Genomic DNA, 16,157 nt, shown 5'->3' with positions numbered 1-16,157 from the left:
ATTGCGAATCAAACAATATATTTTCTTGTAGATATGTGAAAATTGGAAAGCAGAGCATGAAAGGAGCCTGGCAAGATCAAACATCAATATTGAAAACTAAGATTAAAAAGTTTTTAAAAGTTTAAACTGTGCATATCAAAAGCAAAACTGAAAGTCAAGAATTGAAAAATATTTTCCACCCTGATTTAATATTTAGCATATTTTTCTTCATTATTCAGTTTCTTTCAGCATACCCTAAAAATCTTACACTGTAAACTAGGGGACAGCGAATTTGTCTTGTCAGGACTAGTGAAGTAATTATCACATCATGCCTGTTGAAGAAATACATTTAAGCCTGATAAATACTGTAGAGAAATGTTTACTTCTCAGTTCAAGCTGTCCTTGCAGCATTATTGATGTATTTGTTAAATCGACTCATAAGATACGTCTTTTACTATTTATCTTCCAATTATATGTGTGGAGCTTGTTGACTTCAAAGTGATTGCTTATGGAGTACAACCATCAAAGACGTTCAGGAACAAGACAAAACAGACAGGGAGAGACTACAAATGGCTTTTAATGGGTCTGGCAGCACAGACAATGATCATATGTGATCCCTTTAGAATTGAATTTGCTTATTTAAAGAATTAAAAATACAAAACTGATCTATGAAGGGTGATTTGAAACATTATGAGGTGGCTTTGCATCTTTGGTGCAGAAAATAAAGACTGATTGTGGGCTTGTGCATTACTTGAGGAACTCTAAGGGTGTCTTTTTTCTTCTCGATCAACTTGAATCAATCATTTGAACAGTCTATATAAAAAGATACAAATCTTCATTTACATCATACATCAGATTTCCCTTGCAGTCCTGGCATTTTCCTGTATTAAAACTTTAATAGTGGAGGCTGTATTGTTTAGTCCCATTACCTCAAACTATAATTACAAAAAGTAGAAACACAAAAGCAGCAAATCTCCAGTACTTTGAATGAAATGATGAGTTTCTTGAGGTTATTTGTTCCCTGACAAATACAGTAAAATTTTCAGTTATATACTATGTAATTTATGTGCAAAAAAAAAAAAAAAAAAAAAGTTTCCTTGTCTCATCCACATGTGGCATCACTGCTGTTCCTGATTGATCTTGATCAGTCTCACTTTTTTGGATGCTGTTTTAAAAAAGAAAATTTGAAATTAGTATTTGGTTTAATAAGATTTATTTGTATTAAGGATTCTATGCTTTATGCGTTTATGATATAAATATAAAAATGTCTATACAAAAACAATAAATTAAATACTCAAAAAACAATAATATTGTGAAATATTATTACAATTAAATGTATTAAACAAATTGATTTTTATATATATTTTAATGTATATTTTTAAATGTTATTTATTCCTGTAATGACAAAGCTGAATTTTCACTGGCAATTACACCAGTCTTCAGTGTCACACGATCCTTCAGAAATCATTTTATTATGATCTTGGTGTTGACACATACTTAAAAAATATATATAAATAATAAAAAATAAAAAAAACAATTCAGGGAATAAAATCAATTTACACGAGGATGCACCATTAAACACAAGAAAAGCACCGTTGGAGGAAATTAGCAAAAATTGCACAAATACTGATAAAGTAATTTAGTACAGGAGAGCCATTTCCTTTGTTTTCTTTAAATGTTTAAGCCGTGTGCGGAACGAATGCAACGATTGGACGATAATATTTGACCCCGAGACATCCACAGAAGATACATGTACATGTTTTAATATTTAGACCACTTTTATTATTGATTGCTATCAGGATGTAACCAAAAGGTGTTTATAAAACAAATTGTCTACCTTTAATTCTTGCTAATTTCCTTATTTCATAAATCATATATTATGCATGTATATGTTTTACAGATAAGTATGTGCACAAATGTGTTGTGAAACACTCACTGCAGCACAGAGGGCTTGGTCTAGGTCTGCAATAATATCTTCCTCATCCTCCAGGCCCACCGACAGACGAATGAGTGTATCACTGATTCCCAGCACTTTCCTCTCACTCTCAGGAACTGAAGCATGAGTCATAATTGCTCTGGAAAAGAAAAGTGCACCATGGGAAATGGAGGTGAATTAAATGTCCAATCAAAAACTTGTTTTAAGGACCTCAAATCTTTTTTTCCAGGATAAATCATGGTAACATTGGTGCAGGTGCGATATTAAGAAAGAGTTAGCAAAAGATATAGCAAATAGTATTGTGTGAAATCTGTCTACTGGAGCCTTATCAATAGAGCACGCATGCGGCGAATACCTCTGAAGTAAACTGACCCTGGAACATATTCAGAGAATAAGTTGCCATGGCTATTTATATACCCTGGAAGTTACCTCAGGTTTTGGAACCAAAAGTTGACGTTATCCGCTCAATCTGAGTAAATTTACCCAGGTAAATTGCATAATCTGCTTTCTGGGATGTCACCAGACAACATAAGTGTTGTTTCTCCAATTTCCATTTAGTACAGTCCAAACCTGCTCCTGGAGGGCCACTGTCCTACAGAGTTTAACTCCAACTTGCCTCAACAAACCTGCCTGGAAGTTTCTAGTATGCAAGACCTTGATTAGCTGGTTCAGGAGGTGTGTTTAATTGAGTTTGGAGCTAAACTCTGTAGGACATCAGCTCTCCAGGAGCAGAATTGGACACCCCTGCTTTAGTACAACATCTAAGTTCTTGCGCCCCCCTGTGGTCATAAAAAAGCCCTCTTAAACGATTTTTAGGGCTCACACATACATCCACACTTACTATACCAAGCATATTTGGCATATGCATTTCACAAACCAAAAGATTGTGAATATACTTCATGATTTGTTTTTTGCTATATGTTCTCGATTTTAATGAAATCAGTGGATTTGGATAGTGTTCTCAGTACTTACGGGTGCTCTGCTAGACTCTCATAACCACCAAGACTTTCAGCAAGCGCAAACAACTGAAATGCAAAGTACAACATAGATTCTTTAAAAACGTAGGACGGAAAAGATTTTCAAACAATATGTAGTTTCAACGCACCTTCAGATTGCTGAGGAAAGTTGAGGCGTGCTCCAGGTTTCCTTTAATGTAGAAAGTGATCATCCCAGGACAGCCTGTGCACTGTCTCTTTGTCAGCTCGTGCTGAGGGTGAGATGGAAGACCTGGAGTAAAAAAAGATGACAGAGAGTCAATCAAGTCTGACTGGAATCCCTCAATATCAGTTACATTTGAACAACACAGTTCAATGTTGCCCGCAGGTGGTATAATACCAATGAAGCTCAATACACTAACATTCAAAAGTTTGGGATCAGATAAAAAAATCTGAATGCTGAATTATTTCAGCAAGGAATTTGCTATGAGACTAAAGTTACAGTAAAGAGTTTTATATGGTTACAAAAGTTATTTCAAATAAATACTGTTCTTTTAAACTTTCTATTCATCAAAAAGTTTGGAAAAAAGGGCATCACAGTTTCTACAAAAATATTAACTAGCACAACAGTTTTCAACCATGATAATAAATGATTCTTGAGCACCAAATCAGCATATTCGAATGATTTCTGAAGGATCGTGTGACACTGAAATTATGCTGAAATCACAGAAATAAATTACTTTTTAAAATATATTAAAATATAAAAGTTATTTTAAATCATAATAATGTTTAGTATGACTATTTTAAGTTCATTTTGATTAAAAAAAAGAAAAGAAAAAGAAAAAAAGCAGACTTCTTTCAAATACATTAAAACATCAACCCTAAAATTTGTGGGTAGTGTATACAAATTCACAATATCCCACTCAGAGAATTATTATCGACTCAACCAAACATTTACCATTGCATTCATTTGAAATCTTTTTTTCAGATGGGTTATTTGAACAATCACCAACATATGTCAAATTAACCCAACATACACTTCTATGTAATGTGAGAATAATAACACAGACACCTGGGAATATGACTCTGTCCACTCTTGGGTCGGCCTCTAGAAACTGTGCCGCTGCCAGTCCGTTCTTAAAGTGCTGCTTCATTCTCAGGTGCAGTGTCTTCAGGCCCCGGTTGCACATATAACAGTCAAATGGAGAGGGAACGGCCCCGAGTGCTGAATTAAAGATAGAGGAAGAGAGAGATGGCAATAACCCTTCTACTTGTGCTATGCTCATTTTCAGTGTTACAGCAATACATTTTACACAACTGCTTAGCAATGAGACTACAGGTAATAACAAAAGGGAAATATTGCCAACAAATATTAAAACAGGATATTACCTTCACCTGAAGATAAGTAACTTTCTTTTCAAGTGAATGAAAGGCATTTTCTTGTCCCTTACAAAAGACCCCCAATAGGGTAGATAAAAGAACTTCATTCTCGCTAGAATTCCTTGTTCGCAGAGAAATATTTGAAGAGTACATCCGGTGTCTCTCTCTAGCATATTAAAACACAACATCTTCTGTATGTTTATGTACATTATAACACTAAACTGAACCTTTAACACTCTTTGGTGATAAGCTCAGTGGTCTATGATTCCTTGGCCTTGAGATTCCCTCATTAAATCTTTTTTATATTTTTTATATTCAAAGCTGATAGTACAACAGCACTCAGGTTTAGTACTTCATGGTGTAACAGATGTTTTTATGCACGTGTTTGTTTGTTAAGATTATATTTCAAATCAGCATTACAATCTGACAACAAGAAAATCATTGTTTTTCTTCAAAGCTTTAAAGATGCACCAAATGAGTATTCATGTCACAGTCTGTGTGTTTAGTTCCATTTTCATGGACTTTTAGTTTGTCTTCAGTCACATGTTTCCTTTGTTCTAGTTTCCCGCCATTAATCTGTTACCATGGACACTCAATTATTGATCACACCTGGTTGACATTTAGTTTGTTATATTGTGTATAAATGCTCTCCGTTTTCAGATCCTCATTGTCTGGTATTGTTTGTGTCTTGCTACATGCTGCACATTACCTGCTTCTCTTATTGGATTTGCATTGCAAGCCATTTGTTCTCTATTGTTAGTACTGTCCAATATTCTGGCTTTACTTCAAAGGGTAATACACTTCTCTTATTAAATAACGTGCTATTTAAACCGCTTATGAAATACACCAATACACTACAGCCCTTTTGATATGGAGTCATGCCATTAAGAAATGAGCTGTTGGCCAAAGATGTTATCAGCCAGATTATCGCCATAAAATCAAAATTCATGTTCCCCTCCCTCTTGCAGCGACATCTCTGCTCTTTTATGATGCCGTGTTTTTTGGTGTGAGGGCGGGACAACCTGTTATTTACATGAGATCACAGCCATAGCAAACCACAACCATCCAGTCAATTCCCTGATGCACAAAATCAAGTCCGTCCTACATTTCTTCTTCAAGAAGCCGTTTCACTATACGTCACAATAGTGAAGATACTATCGCGACTTCAGTTTCATGCTGACTTTAACGGTTTCAGTTTAGATTAAAGTCCCCCTGTGGTGGAAATCAAGCTTTTAATGTTGTTTATATGTCTATATGGTGTTTTTAATATGCTTTAAGACCAGCCATGTGCAAATTTATAAGTCAACAGCATTGCAGAGTACTTTCTCCAGTCTCAAAGACAGTCTCAAAAACGTGGTTTGAAATCACTGGTGTTTCTGACGTCACAAACTATCTTGTGACCAATCACGTCAACATGTGATCATCAACGAGTGGATCTCTGAGCTGGTATGAGTGAGCGGAGGCGGGGCTAATTTGCATAATAGAACCGCGTATACCAAATGAGGCAAGGGTGTAGAGTTACATTCAAGCTATTTTAAGGCACGAAGAATTTTTTTCCGTTTAAATGTCATTTTGGTAATCAAAGATGAGTTTTAAGGGATACATTTATTGACTACAGGGGGACTTTAAGTAAAGACTTACCATTTTGCAAAAACTTCAGCCGTTCATAGAGGTCCTCACGGTTGAGAGACATCAACCCCATGACAACATCGCTGTGTCCTGGAATTATACCAATTATTTGAACTTTGATCAAGCATGTTTTCAATTATATAAGGTTTATATCTAATTTTTCGTTTGTTTTTACCATTCATGTATTTTGTTGCAGAGTACATGCAGATGTCTGCTCCAAGTGCAAGAGGGCGCTGTTCCAGTAATAAGAAAAAATGGTGAAATATTTAAATGAATACCTAGTTCTGTAAAAGGAAACTCTATCCTTGCACTTGAGTATTGTACACAAAACTTAATAAAATTAAACTGTTACATAGTTACATCACCTTTTAATTGTCTTTCATATCCCTAGTTATCTACTCGAAGTCATTAAAAGAACATCAGCTAAGAAAATAAATGTGTATACCTGAAAGTAGGCTGACATGAAAGTGTTGTCCACAACAACAATTGTGTCCTTGTTGTGCGCATGGACAATATCTGAACAGCCCTGAATGTCCACAACCTTCATAGTAGGGTTTGTGGGCGTTTCAATCCACACCATCTGTAGAAACGGGGATATTTATTACCCCATTTTAGTTAGAGTGGAACTTCCCAGAGCTGATTAACACATATTCTGTCAGGTTTAATTGTGTAACTAAATATTTCCACATCCATCCACCCACTTACTCACAGTAATTTGATCAGAGGCGGAGCTATATACTGCTGAGAAATAAAAGGAAGATTTAAAAACCTGATTGCGTTCTTTAAAAAAAAACTCTGCCAGGTGTACCTTTGTATTCGGTTTTAAAGCCGCTTTTAGCTCCTCTAGCCTCGTGAGGTCAGCAAATGAGATATCAAGGCCAACTTCTGCAGCAATTTTCCTGAAATATCGGTAAGTTCCTGTTGGAGGGGGAAAGGTGACAGACTCAGCATCTCTCTTAACTTAATCTCAGTTTTTTTATTCTCTTTTCTATCAAGTGTAATAGTTTCAATTGTTTTTTAGGAGCAGTAACTTACCTCCATAAACATCATTCATGCATATAATTCCATCGCCGGCCTTAAAAAGATGTGTAATGGTCAAAGTTGCAGCCAATCCAGAGGCAACAGCGAGACCTATTATGAAAGTCAGAGCTTTAAGTTTATGGCAATGTCATTTGTAGATAATATAAATGATTGTGTGCTGGTGATTCACTCACAGTATTGTGCACCATCCAACGCAGCAACTGCTTTCTCAAGACAGTTTCTTGTGGGATTTCCACTCCTGCTGTATTCAAAACCCTGGCAGATAAAACATTAGAGAAAAAAAAAAAAAAGTGTTGAATTCAAAATACTATGCATACAAAGGTGGTTTGCATTGTGTAAATAAAGTGTCAAATCTGTGAGTGAGCAATAAAGAAACAATGTAAATCCATAGAAAAGTTTAACAATATCACAAGTATACTGTAACGTTGTGGTTTAACTCCAAAGAGAAACAGCTCACAAGCAAGCACATGCATTTATTTGAACCACCTGTTCTCATGACTCATTTGGTTGAGCAAATACTCCGTCAACTTGCAGCATCTTTGCTGATGTAATCTGTAACCACCAGATCCTGTATGTTGACTGGTTTCTAGAGGGGTTTGGGGCTGGGAGACCAGTTTAAATCAGCGAAGACCATCTTCAACCAGCTATTTAAACTAGCAGGCAATAAGCATACTTATGACCTCAACCTGTGGTGTTGTAAAATGTCAATTTCATTTCGTTCATTCATCAAGTGTTAACATAAATAGGCATGACTTGAGTTTAGGATCTTTCAACAAAGTAAAAACCCCTCTAAAACCAGTCAGAAAACCAGCCTGGAGACCAAAACCAGTAAGTCGGTTTAGACTGGTTTTCCAGATACGAGAAACTGTGCTTAGTCACTGTGACATACACCTATACACAGCTTATTTCTGCGAGTCATTCAAGTGGACCCTTAGTATTAGATATCTATAAATTAATTTATGATAAAAAAAAATCATACTTTTCTTTCATATTAAAAGTCCTGTCATTGTACATTTGACATCAAACCCATTTAAATGGAAAATGCCCTGATCACAATAATAGTCGCGTTCTCCATTCACTCGATCAGTACACGCATCGATTGCGTTCATAACAACATACAATCTGCATTCAAATATCGGACTAATAGGAAACAGCGCGTAATATATTCTCAATGTCAAACCACTACAACTTACCGCATGTTTTCCCGGACCGTGCTGTTTAAAGGTGGTAGACAGTGAAATGGGAGGCACTACGGCCATAGAGTTCCACTGCTCCGGCTCTGAACCAACGTGGATCGCATCTGTGGCGAACGATTTAAAGACCGGCTGGAAGCCGGCTGAGGCTGAGCTGCTGTCGTTCTGCATGTGTGAAGCCATGCGCACTCCGGATATGGCTGACGATGAGCTTGAGATACAGGGTCCCTGAGATCACAGAAGAGTGAACAGCTTTCTTACTTGCTGTAAATGGTTTACAGTAATAGGAGGGTTATATAGCAACAAAACCTTTCTACGCCAATCACTACACGTGTAGTGTCGGGCATGAAGTGGATTGGCGATTACGCAGGGGCGTGCTGGGTCACGTGGTCAGTGTACAGCGCAATGATAGTGATCTGATGATGCAACGTTTACATCACAAAAACTAAACCAAGCTGTCCACTGTTCTTTTACAACCACAAAATCATTAAAAAAGTTTTTCAGATAAGATAAACTCTATCCATCCATCCATCCAGTCATTTTAATCAAGTATGACCTGTGACGACATATGAACCTTTGACAGCTATTGAGAAGATTTAACAAAACAAGTGAATGTTTATGGGTAAATTTTTTGTAGAAATTCAAATTATTTGAACTTTGAATTTAATTAATTAATTAATTTACTTGCTTAAGGAGGCAAGTGCATTCCCCTACACTTCGCCAAAAATCACCAAAAGTTCAATTTATTTACAGTTTGGCATTTCATTTTGGTTTTGGGCACAGCCCAAAAGTATGATCTAACAACAACTGTGACAACACCAGTTTTATACCAGTTTGACAGCAGTACACACCTCCTCTCCTTGAGGTGCGGTTTTGAAAAAACCACGACTATCTTTAAGCGATGACAGGGACATGTTTGGTGCTTTGCTGCTTGCCATCACAAGTGTTGCCTCAGTACAAGGTAAGTCCTGTGTGTTTCAATTAGTTCCAGCTCAATCGACTCTTGATTCTGCCTTGATACATTAGATACATTGTATACACTGTAGGCTATTCTTTAGATTCAAGAATTACATTATAACTCATATCTACTACTATCTAGCTGATGAATGCATAGTGGGAGTGATTGGGGAGCGTGTCCTCCTTCCCTGTGTTTATAATGGGGTGAAAAATGTGACCTCCTTCCACTCCTTCTCATCTGAATGGAGAAGAGGAATGGAAATAATACAGACTGCAGTCTGGATAGAGGGACAAGTGGACAATCAAAATGTGTCCCACAGTGTCCGGACTACAGTGTCATCTTTAGCCCCAAAAACTGGAGATTTCTCCATGGAGTTACACGATATACATTTATCAGACACACATAATTACAGCTTTCATCTTAAGCCTCACGGTGAAAAAAGCAGCTCTCTTTGCACTGTCTGTCTCACCGTAGCAGGTAAGGATAAAATATTGAATGCAACCAGACATTTTTATTCTAAGCATTTTGGTTTCAAGCATTCAACCTATTTATCTGCATGCAGGTCATTTCAGCCATCCTACTTTATTAAGACAGAATGGAGTGGATGGTGGCGAAACCAGATTGTTTTGCAACTCCAGAGGAGGATTTCCTGCTCCATCCGTGTTCTGGCTTGTCAACCATACACAGAGTCCTCCAGAAACATTAGTCACAACATATATAAATGTTCTACCACAGTCTGAACTCTACAACATCACAAGTGTCCTATCCATCAACATATCAGCAGACACAGCCGTAACCTGTGTCATAGAAAACAACCTGCTGAACGAAACTTTAACAGCAACGAGCAGTACGTACCTCAACAGTTTCCGTAATGGTGCTGGGATTTTTTTGCATACACCAATAATATGTCAAATATGTGAATGTGTAATGTGAACAATACGGTAGTCAGAACTTGATTCAGCCTGAGATGTACAGCAAACACAATACAGTGATGAACAATATGAAGACGTGAGTTTTGTGTGTGTGGTCAGTTGGTGTTCGTTCAAGTACATCGGTGGTCCGGCTGTCAGAGCACATGTGGGCATTCAGCGCTGCTCTGTGTGTGGTTGTATTCTTCCTGGTGGCTGCGTCTTTGGGTTTCCAGAACAAATGGGACCGAGATAGAAAAAGAAAGCAACACAGATGTGGAGGTACCAAAGACCTATTTATATGATGGTCTAACTACTATGTGGATTTGTAATATGATGATAATTTCTTTGCGTTGCAGATGATTCATCTAGCGCAGGCTCTGACATGATTGTGTTCGATTTGGAGCAATGGGCTTCCCTTCCAGAAACAGATGTGTAACACTGTAACACTGTGATTGACTGGAAATGATTCACAGTTTCATAGTCTGAATCAGCTTGAGATGCATGGCACAAACTTCATTCAAGGCCTTTGGTTTATACTTTTCTTTCATTGAATATCCTCTTTTTTCAAAAGACGTGCAACTGAGTAGAATAAAACGTGTCAAGCTATGAATATGAATTGATCTGAATTCAATATGCAGAGATGAACAGCTCAAACTATTTTTTATTATTAAGTATCAAGACGTGATACGTTCTTGCTGCAGCATTTTAAAATATTTGGATGAAACGTTACATTTTTAGATTACGCAACATGTTGTTGGGAAAGAGCTCATAATAACTTGCATAACTTCACCTGATTTTTCCAAAGTGGTTAGACAGGCTTGAGCAGAAATGCAGATGAGTTACAGTATTAGTCAGCCTATATGTTCCACTGTTATATCATTCACTCTTTTATCGGTTAAGGGGTGCTGTTGTGACTTAAGACAATTTAAATATATTTAGCAGCACTGATTGTAGCAGAAGGACCATTTTAGCACCACAGTTTCATAAACAAAACTGTGTAATCACTGTGTAATATTTTAACTATTGTATTAGAGTCAGAAATGGAAGGCCCCATGAGACAAAATTCATAACTGTATTGTACATACAATTTAAATTGTTTATAACAGTAATAAAGCGCAAACTGTATTGCGCTTGTTCTTGTCAATAATTGACAAAATATTTTTGCTCTGTTGTAATCCACATTAATACTTTTAGTTACTCCGGAAGATAATTACTTTTAAAAACATTAAACATGAGTGAAGGTACTTTTTAAGTATTTTAGCTTTTTAACTATTTTAATATGCTGGATGTTTAGTATTGTATAGTACAGTTCGGTTTATCTTGTTTGAGGTTACATGAACACGGATGCCTTCTTCCATTGTCTGTAAATCATTTGTATAAGTGAATGTCCTTAGAAAATACATTCAATCAAGACAGATGACCGTGTCATATTGGGAACTGAATAGCTTCAGCTGTTTTAAATAACTCCTAAAGCCCTTACTTTAAATGATCTAAAATGCAACAGTTATCAAACTCACCTATGTCAGCAATTATTCAAAAGCCTCCTCTGACCCATCTTTTGTCAACTTCACCCCTGCATGAAAAGAGAGCGCAGTTACCATGCCAACCCATACAACATTGCACATAGTGGTCACAGAGCCAGAAAACACATCTTTGTGAGTAAACCACAGAGATGATGTGCTTTAAAACAACAACAACAACAACAACAACAAAAACTCCCATTCCATTCTTAAGAGACCAAGTTCCTATTTTTTTATGGATTAAACTATATACACTGGAATTCCTGAATTGTTTGTCTTTCCAATCCTGGAGCAATGTTTTTAACTAATTATTTCTTTCATTATTCAGTGCTGCTTAAAGTGTTACCTATAATGCAACACAATCTCACGAAAGTGCTTTATTTCTTGTGCCATTTATACACCAAAAATGTTTTTTTGCATGCATATGCTACGCACTTTAAACCCTTTGGGTAGGATTATGGGTTCGGAGTGCGTGCGTATATGATATGCATATCATATGCAGGCGAAAACTGTGAATCATATGCACGCATAAATGGCAAGAGAAATAAAATTTGTGGTATAGATACGCACTTTCATAAATTAGCCTTGTAACAATTCAATTTACTCCAATAGTTGGTATAAAACAAGATGCAACTTATATGAAGTAAATATTTTCCAGATACATTTTTTTTATCAGTTCTTTAGGCTGTAATACAATGGCAATATAACAGGCAATTATTTTGATTTGAAGATCATTTGTCGTAACCTCATGCCTGCCTGCCGGAGTGCTTATGATAACCACCAGAGGGCACTCCTCCCTAGTCCTTTACCATTCCATCGGGAACTACATTTCCCATTAACCTTTGCCTGGACACATTATCATGCGATTACATCCACCTGTGTGTCATTAGCTTATTAATGTCTGTGTATATGAGCCCTGTGTTTTCTCTCACTCTTTGCAAAGTCTTGTATGCGTTACACTGCCTTTATTTCTGGTTTTCAGTGTCATGTTTTCATGTCTCCCTGAATTTCCCTGTGTCTTGGACTGTTTTTATCTGGATTGCCCTGGGGTTTTGACCCTATGTTTGTTATGTGGATTGCAATTACCCTCAATAAAGCTGCGTATGGATCTACAACCCCAAGTCTCGGCGCAGTTCCGTAACACTTAATAATATCATCCTTAATATTTTTCTAATGCACCTCTAAACCTGTCCAGGAATAACTTTCCAATGTTTTAACCACTATATTAAGATGTTAAAGAAGGAATGAAAGACCTCTTATTTATTCCAAATATAATTTTTCATTGTAAGAGCATCAGCAAGAGTACAAATTATGAGGCACTTGCTGTTCAATTAAAACATCTGTTGTGTGATTCCCCGCATTCCACTGATGAAGTCATAACATCTGACATGTGCTGACTAAATCAAGATTTAATGTCCACTGCAGTGCTTCGTCTGTACGGGTGTTCAGCCCTCCTGAACACTGTTAACACTGTATAGATCATTCCGTCGCTGTGTAGTGATTGGGATCTGCTGACGCACATCAGCCAAATACTGCAGATCTACAAGCAGAAGAGGAAGAGTATATTTGCATTATGCTCAAATGGCTCTATATAGCTCACAATTTAAATACATGTAAAACACTGATGAAACTCACCTATGTCAGCATATACAACAGATTCCTCTGACCCAGCTTTGGTAATTACCTCCCCCCTGCAAGGAAAGAAGGCACAGGTACCAAACCATGATAATCTATTCTAATGTATGCATAACCTGTAGCAAAAAAGATAGAAAGCACTTACCAAGGATTAACCACAGAGCTGTGACCCCAGGCCACATAGCTGGCGGTCTCATCTCTTGCTGGTGAAGCAGTGGCCACATATACCTGATTATCTACTGCCCTGTGAAAAGGACACAGACTGTCTTACAGGGGAATGGAGAAGGGAGAACTGAATAGTTCAGGAAGTCTAGGTGGTCTGGGATACTGACCTGCCCCTCTGCAGAAGCTCCCAGTGAGCTGGTCCTGTGGTCATATTGAAGGCACCAGGATATACCAAAAGCTGGCAACCTACATAGACAGAGATGTGAAGAAATCACATCAAGCATAAGTTATATTTTATTCAAACGTTCACATATACCATTTTAAGAACTCTCACCTTTCTTGGCATAAATCTGTGCAAGCTCTGCAAACCTGATGTCATAACATATTCCCACACCTATTTTACAAAATGCTGCAAAGAAAGACATAAACTGTGTGAGTATACATCTGGGGAGAGTAAATATATAAAGGTAACATTGGAGATGTTTACCAATATTTCTATTCTGCCCAATACTGATAAGGCAATAATTGATAAATGACCAATATTGAAATGATAATATATATTTTCTAGATACATTTAAAATAAACACAAAAAACTTAAATCAATTGTTTTAAAGGCTATACGTGAATTTAGGCATCAGAAAAGTATAATGTACAAAATTGAAAATGGATATTCAGATTAAAACTAGCTAAATATTACATATACAGTGTTATTCATTTATTAGTGTTTTTACAAATCAACTAAATGTAAAAATAGGGGAAATAAGTATGCACAAAAATCTAGTATCTTCAGATATATACTGGTTCATTGATACTGATAAATGTATTAAAAAAAATCTCTAATATTGGCCAATGAGCAATATAGTACTAATATAACCATAGGTAACATGGTGAAGACTTCTATAACACTCACGTGTTTCAAACATGGATAAACTGTTTCCTGGACTTAGGGTTTCAGACTCTTGAAACCGTATTTTCCCAGGTACATCAATATCAAAGAGGTGAATCTGAAGGAAATTTCAAAATTATGAAATTTTATTTAATAAAATATGAAATATTTTATATTTACACAATAACATTCAAATATGTTGGGTTGTTAAGTTTTCTTTAAAGTTGAGTATATTAAGTGTTTTTAAGTATCTTATGGTCACAAAGGTTGCATTTATTCAATCAAAAATTCAGTAAAATTGTGAAATATTATTACAATTTAAAAATTAAATGTTTTCTTTTAAATGTACAGTAATTTATTCTATGATAGCAAAGCTGAATTTTCAGCAGCCATTACTCTAGGCTTCAGTCACAGTGTCACATGATCCTTCCTAAATGATTCTAATATTCTGAGTTTAAGAAACATTTCTTCTTATTATTAATGCTGAAAACAATTGTGTTCCTTAAAATTTTTGTGTCAACTGTGATAGATTTTTTTAGGATCCTTTGTTGAATAGAAAGTTCAAAAGAACAGCGTTTATTTGAAGCTGAGATCTTTAATAACATTATAAATGTTTTTTACTGTTACTCACTTTCCTGTGTTTGACAAGCAGCTTTCCATCAGGTCCAAAAACTGAGCAGGTGTTATAGAGCTTCCCTCTATCCTCCTCAGGAATGGAGCCTACAACATAGACACAATCATGTAAGAGACTAGAAATGAATGGCATCAACCACACCAATGTGCTGGTTTGTGTCTGAGGGTCTCACCTCCCACTAAATAGACCCCACACTCCTTGGCTGCCTCTGACAACACCTGTGTGGACTCTCCTGGGATCTTCTCAGCATACTCAGCAAAGAACCCGGTTCCATAAGGGGAGTTGAAGCACTCCTACAAAAAACATGGATAAAGGATTATTAAATGTCATACTGTTCTATAAACCAATGTCTATGTAGCAATCAAACACATTCATTATCCATCAGTGGTGAAGAGTAATATAAAGTAGTCAACATTTGAAAGTGGATCAAAAAAGTTAATCAAAGTTGTCTTAAGACACGAACGGGTATTGGTCAAAATCCACGTATAACTTTGATGAAAGGTTTTGATCCCCTTCAAATGTTGACTACTGTATAATCTAAGATAGAGAATGTAATACTTACAGGTAAAACTACAACTTTTGCACCTTGGCCTGCAGCCTCCTTCACAAGTTGTTGTGCTCTTCCCAAGTTGTCAGCCTTAATCTTTGACACATGTAACTGCACCACAGCCAGACGAAACTCTAGGGGGGCAGAAGATCAAGTTTGTTTATTAGCTGCTCCAGCATAAATGATTCACTCTTACAACTTTTTCAACCAGCTGTCTCTTATCTGTTGGATTTTGATTTGGGACTCTGTGCTTTTGTATTTTTGTCAAAGCAGATGATGCAGTCAAAAAAAAAAAAAAAAAAAAATGTTTTTAGTTTCTTTGTAGGTTTGGGTGATTGAAGCTAAAAGCACAGTCAACGCATGATAAGTGAACTACAACTGTAGTAAAAAAAAAAAATATATATATATATATATATATATATATATATATATATATAATGTTTTTAAGTTAAAACATTTTGCACATTTAATCAGTCCAGTGTGAACTTCTCAATGCAAAGTGAAATGAAGGATGCAACCATCAGCAAATAAAATATATGAAATGGTATAATTCGAAGACATAACAATGTGAATAATATAAAATATATATATATCTACTCACTCGACATTGCCTTAAAGATACCAGACATAACAGGGTACTGCTCAGAACCATAGACTGTAAAAAACAGAACAGACAGTCATGCATTGCAGGACACTTTACGCCCACTAAAATACGTTCAAAATAAAAGTCCTCTGTCGGAGCCATAGACTGTAAAAAAAAAAAATAGGTCGGAAGTCATATTTTTCTTCGTGTGTGAATGGATTATGT

The 16,157-nt window shown here is 36.3% G+C and overlaps 3 protein-coding genes across 3 annotated transcripts; 1 reads left to right on the top strand and 2 right to left on the bottom strand.

Moving 5' to 3' along the window:
* Nucleotides 1–538: 538 nt before the first annotated feature.
* LOC309474783 (cystathionine gamma-lyase-like) lies at nucleotides 539–8,394 on the bottom strand. Its single transcript, XM_082137408.1, has 12 exons — nucleotides 8,094–8,394; nucleotides 7,074–7,155; nucleotides 6,895–6,990; nucleotides 6,668–6,777; nucleotides 6,305–6,439; nucleotides 6,035–6,092; nucleotides 5,872–5,949; nucleotides 3,923–4,075; nucleotides 3,021–3,142; nucleotides 2,888–2,940; nucleotides 1,916–2,054; nucleotides 539–1,144 (listed from the first exon to the last, which is right to left on the bottom strand). The coding sequence occupies exons 1-12, from the start codon at nucleotides 8,274–8,276 to the stop codon at nucleotides 1,130–1,132; spliced, it is 1,224 nt and encodes a 407-aa protein (XP_081993534.1). The 5' UTR covers nucleotides 8,277–8,394; the 3' UTR covers nucleotides 539–1,129.
* Nucleotides 8,395–8,844: 450 nt separating this feature from the next.
* On the top strand, nucleotides 8,845–11,087 carry LOC309474787 (T-lymphocyte activation antigen CD80-like). Its single transcript, XM_082137412.1, has 5 exons — nucleotides 8,845–9,054; nucleotides 9,193–9,528; nucleotides 9,614–9,898; nucleotides 10,083–10,241; nucleotides 10,319–11,087. The coding sequence occupies exons 1-5, from the start codon at nucleotides 9,006–9,008 to the stop codon at nucleotides 10,396–10,398; spliced, it is 909 nt and encodes a 302-aa protein (XP_081993538.1). The 5' UTR covers nucleotides 8,845–9,005; the 3' UTR covers nucleotides 10,399–11,087.
* Nucleotides 11,088–12,727: 1,640 nt separating this feature from the next.
* nit2 (nitrilase family, member 2) lies at nucleotides 12,728–16,100 on the bottom strand. Its single transcript, XM_082137414.1, has 10 exons — nucleotides 15,951–16,100; nucleotides 15,365–15,483; nucleotides 14,975–15,095; nucleotides 14,800–14,888; nucleotides 14,193–14,286; nucleotides 13,617–13,691; nucleotides 13,450–13,528; nucleotides 13,263–13,361; nucleotides 13,118–13,173; nucleotides 12,728–13,022 (listed from the first exon to the last, which is right to left on the bottom strand). The coding sequence occupies exons 1-10, from the start codon at nucleotides 15,976–15,978 to the stop codon at nucleotides 12,928–12,930; spliced, it is 855 nt and encodes a 284-aa protein (XP_081993540.1). The 5' UTR covers nucleotides 15,979–16,100; the 3' UTR covers nucleotides 12,728–12,927.
* Between the last annotated feature and the right edge of the window lie 57 nt (nucleotides 16,101–16,157).

This window comes from Leuciscus leuciscus, assembly GCF_965113295.1.
Source record: "Leuciscus leuciscus genome assembly, chromosome: 14".
In the NCBI taxonomy this organism is placed as follows: domain Eukaryota; kingdom Metazoa; phylum Chordata; class Actinopteri; order Cypriniformes; family Leuciscidae; genus Leuciscus; species Leuciscus leuciscus.
This window is presented reverse-complemented; position numbering and strand designations above follow the sequence as displayed.

Coding starts and splice junctions, on each gene's coding strand:
- nit2 (XM_082137414.1), bottom strand. CDS start 15,978: ATGTCTGGTATCTTTAAGGCAATGTCGA. Junction 14,889..14,974: donor TGGGGTCTATTTAGTGGGAG/GTGAGACCCTCA, acceptor TCTATGTTGTAG/GCTCCATTCCTGAGGAGGAT. Junction 13,174..13,262: donor AGCTCTGTGGTTAATCCTTG/GTAAGTGCTTTC, acceptor CTTTCCTTGCAG/GGGGGAGGTAATTACCAAAG.
- LOC309474787 (XM_082137412.1), top strand. CDS start 9,006: ATGTTTGGTGCTTTGCTGCTTGCCATCACAAGTGTTGCCTCAGTACAA. Junction 9,055..9,192: donor AAGTGTTGCCTCAGTACAAG/GTAAGTCCTGTG, acceptor ACTACTATCTAG/CTGATGAATGCATAGTGGGA. Junction 9,529..9,613: donor TGTCTGTCTCACCGTAGCAG/GTAAGGATAAAA, acceptor ATCTGCATGCAG/GTCATTTCAGCCATCCTACT.
- LOC309474783 (XM_082137408.1), bottom strand. CDS start 8,276: ATGGCTTCACACATGCAGAACGACAGCAGCTCAGCCTCAGCCGGCTTC. Junction 7,156..8,093: donor ACGGTCCGGGAAAACATGCG/GTAAGTTGTAGT, acceptor TTTATCTGCCAG/GGTTTTGAATACAGCAGGAG. Junction 2,941..3,020: donor CTTTCCTCAGCAATCTGAAG/GTGCGTTGAAAC, acceptor TTTGCATTTCAG/TTGTTTGCGCTTGCTGAAAG.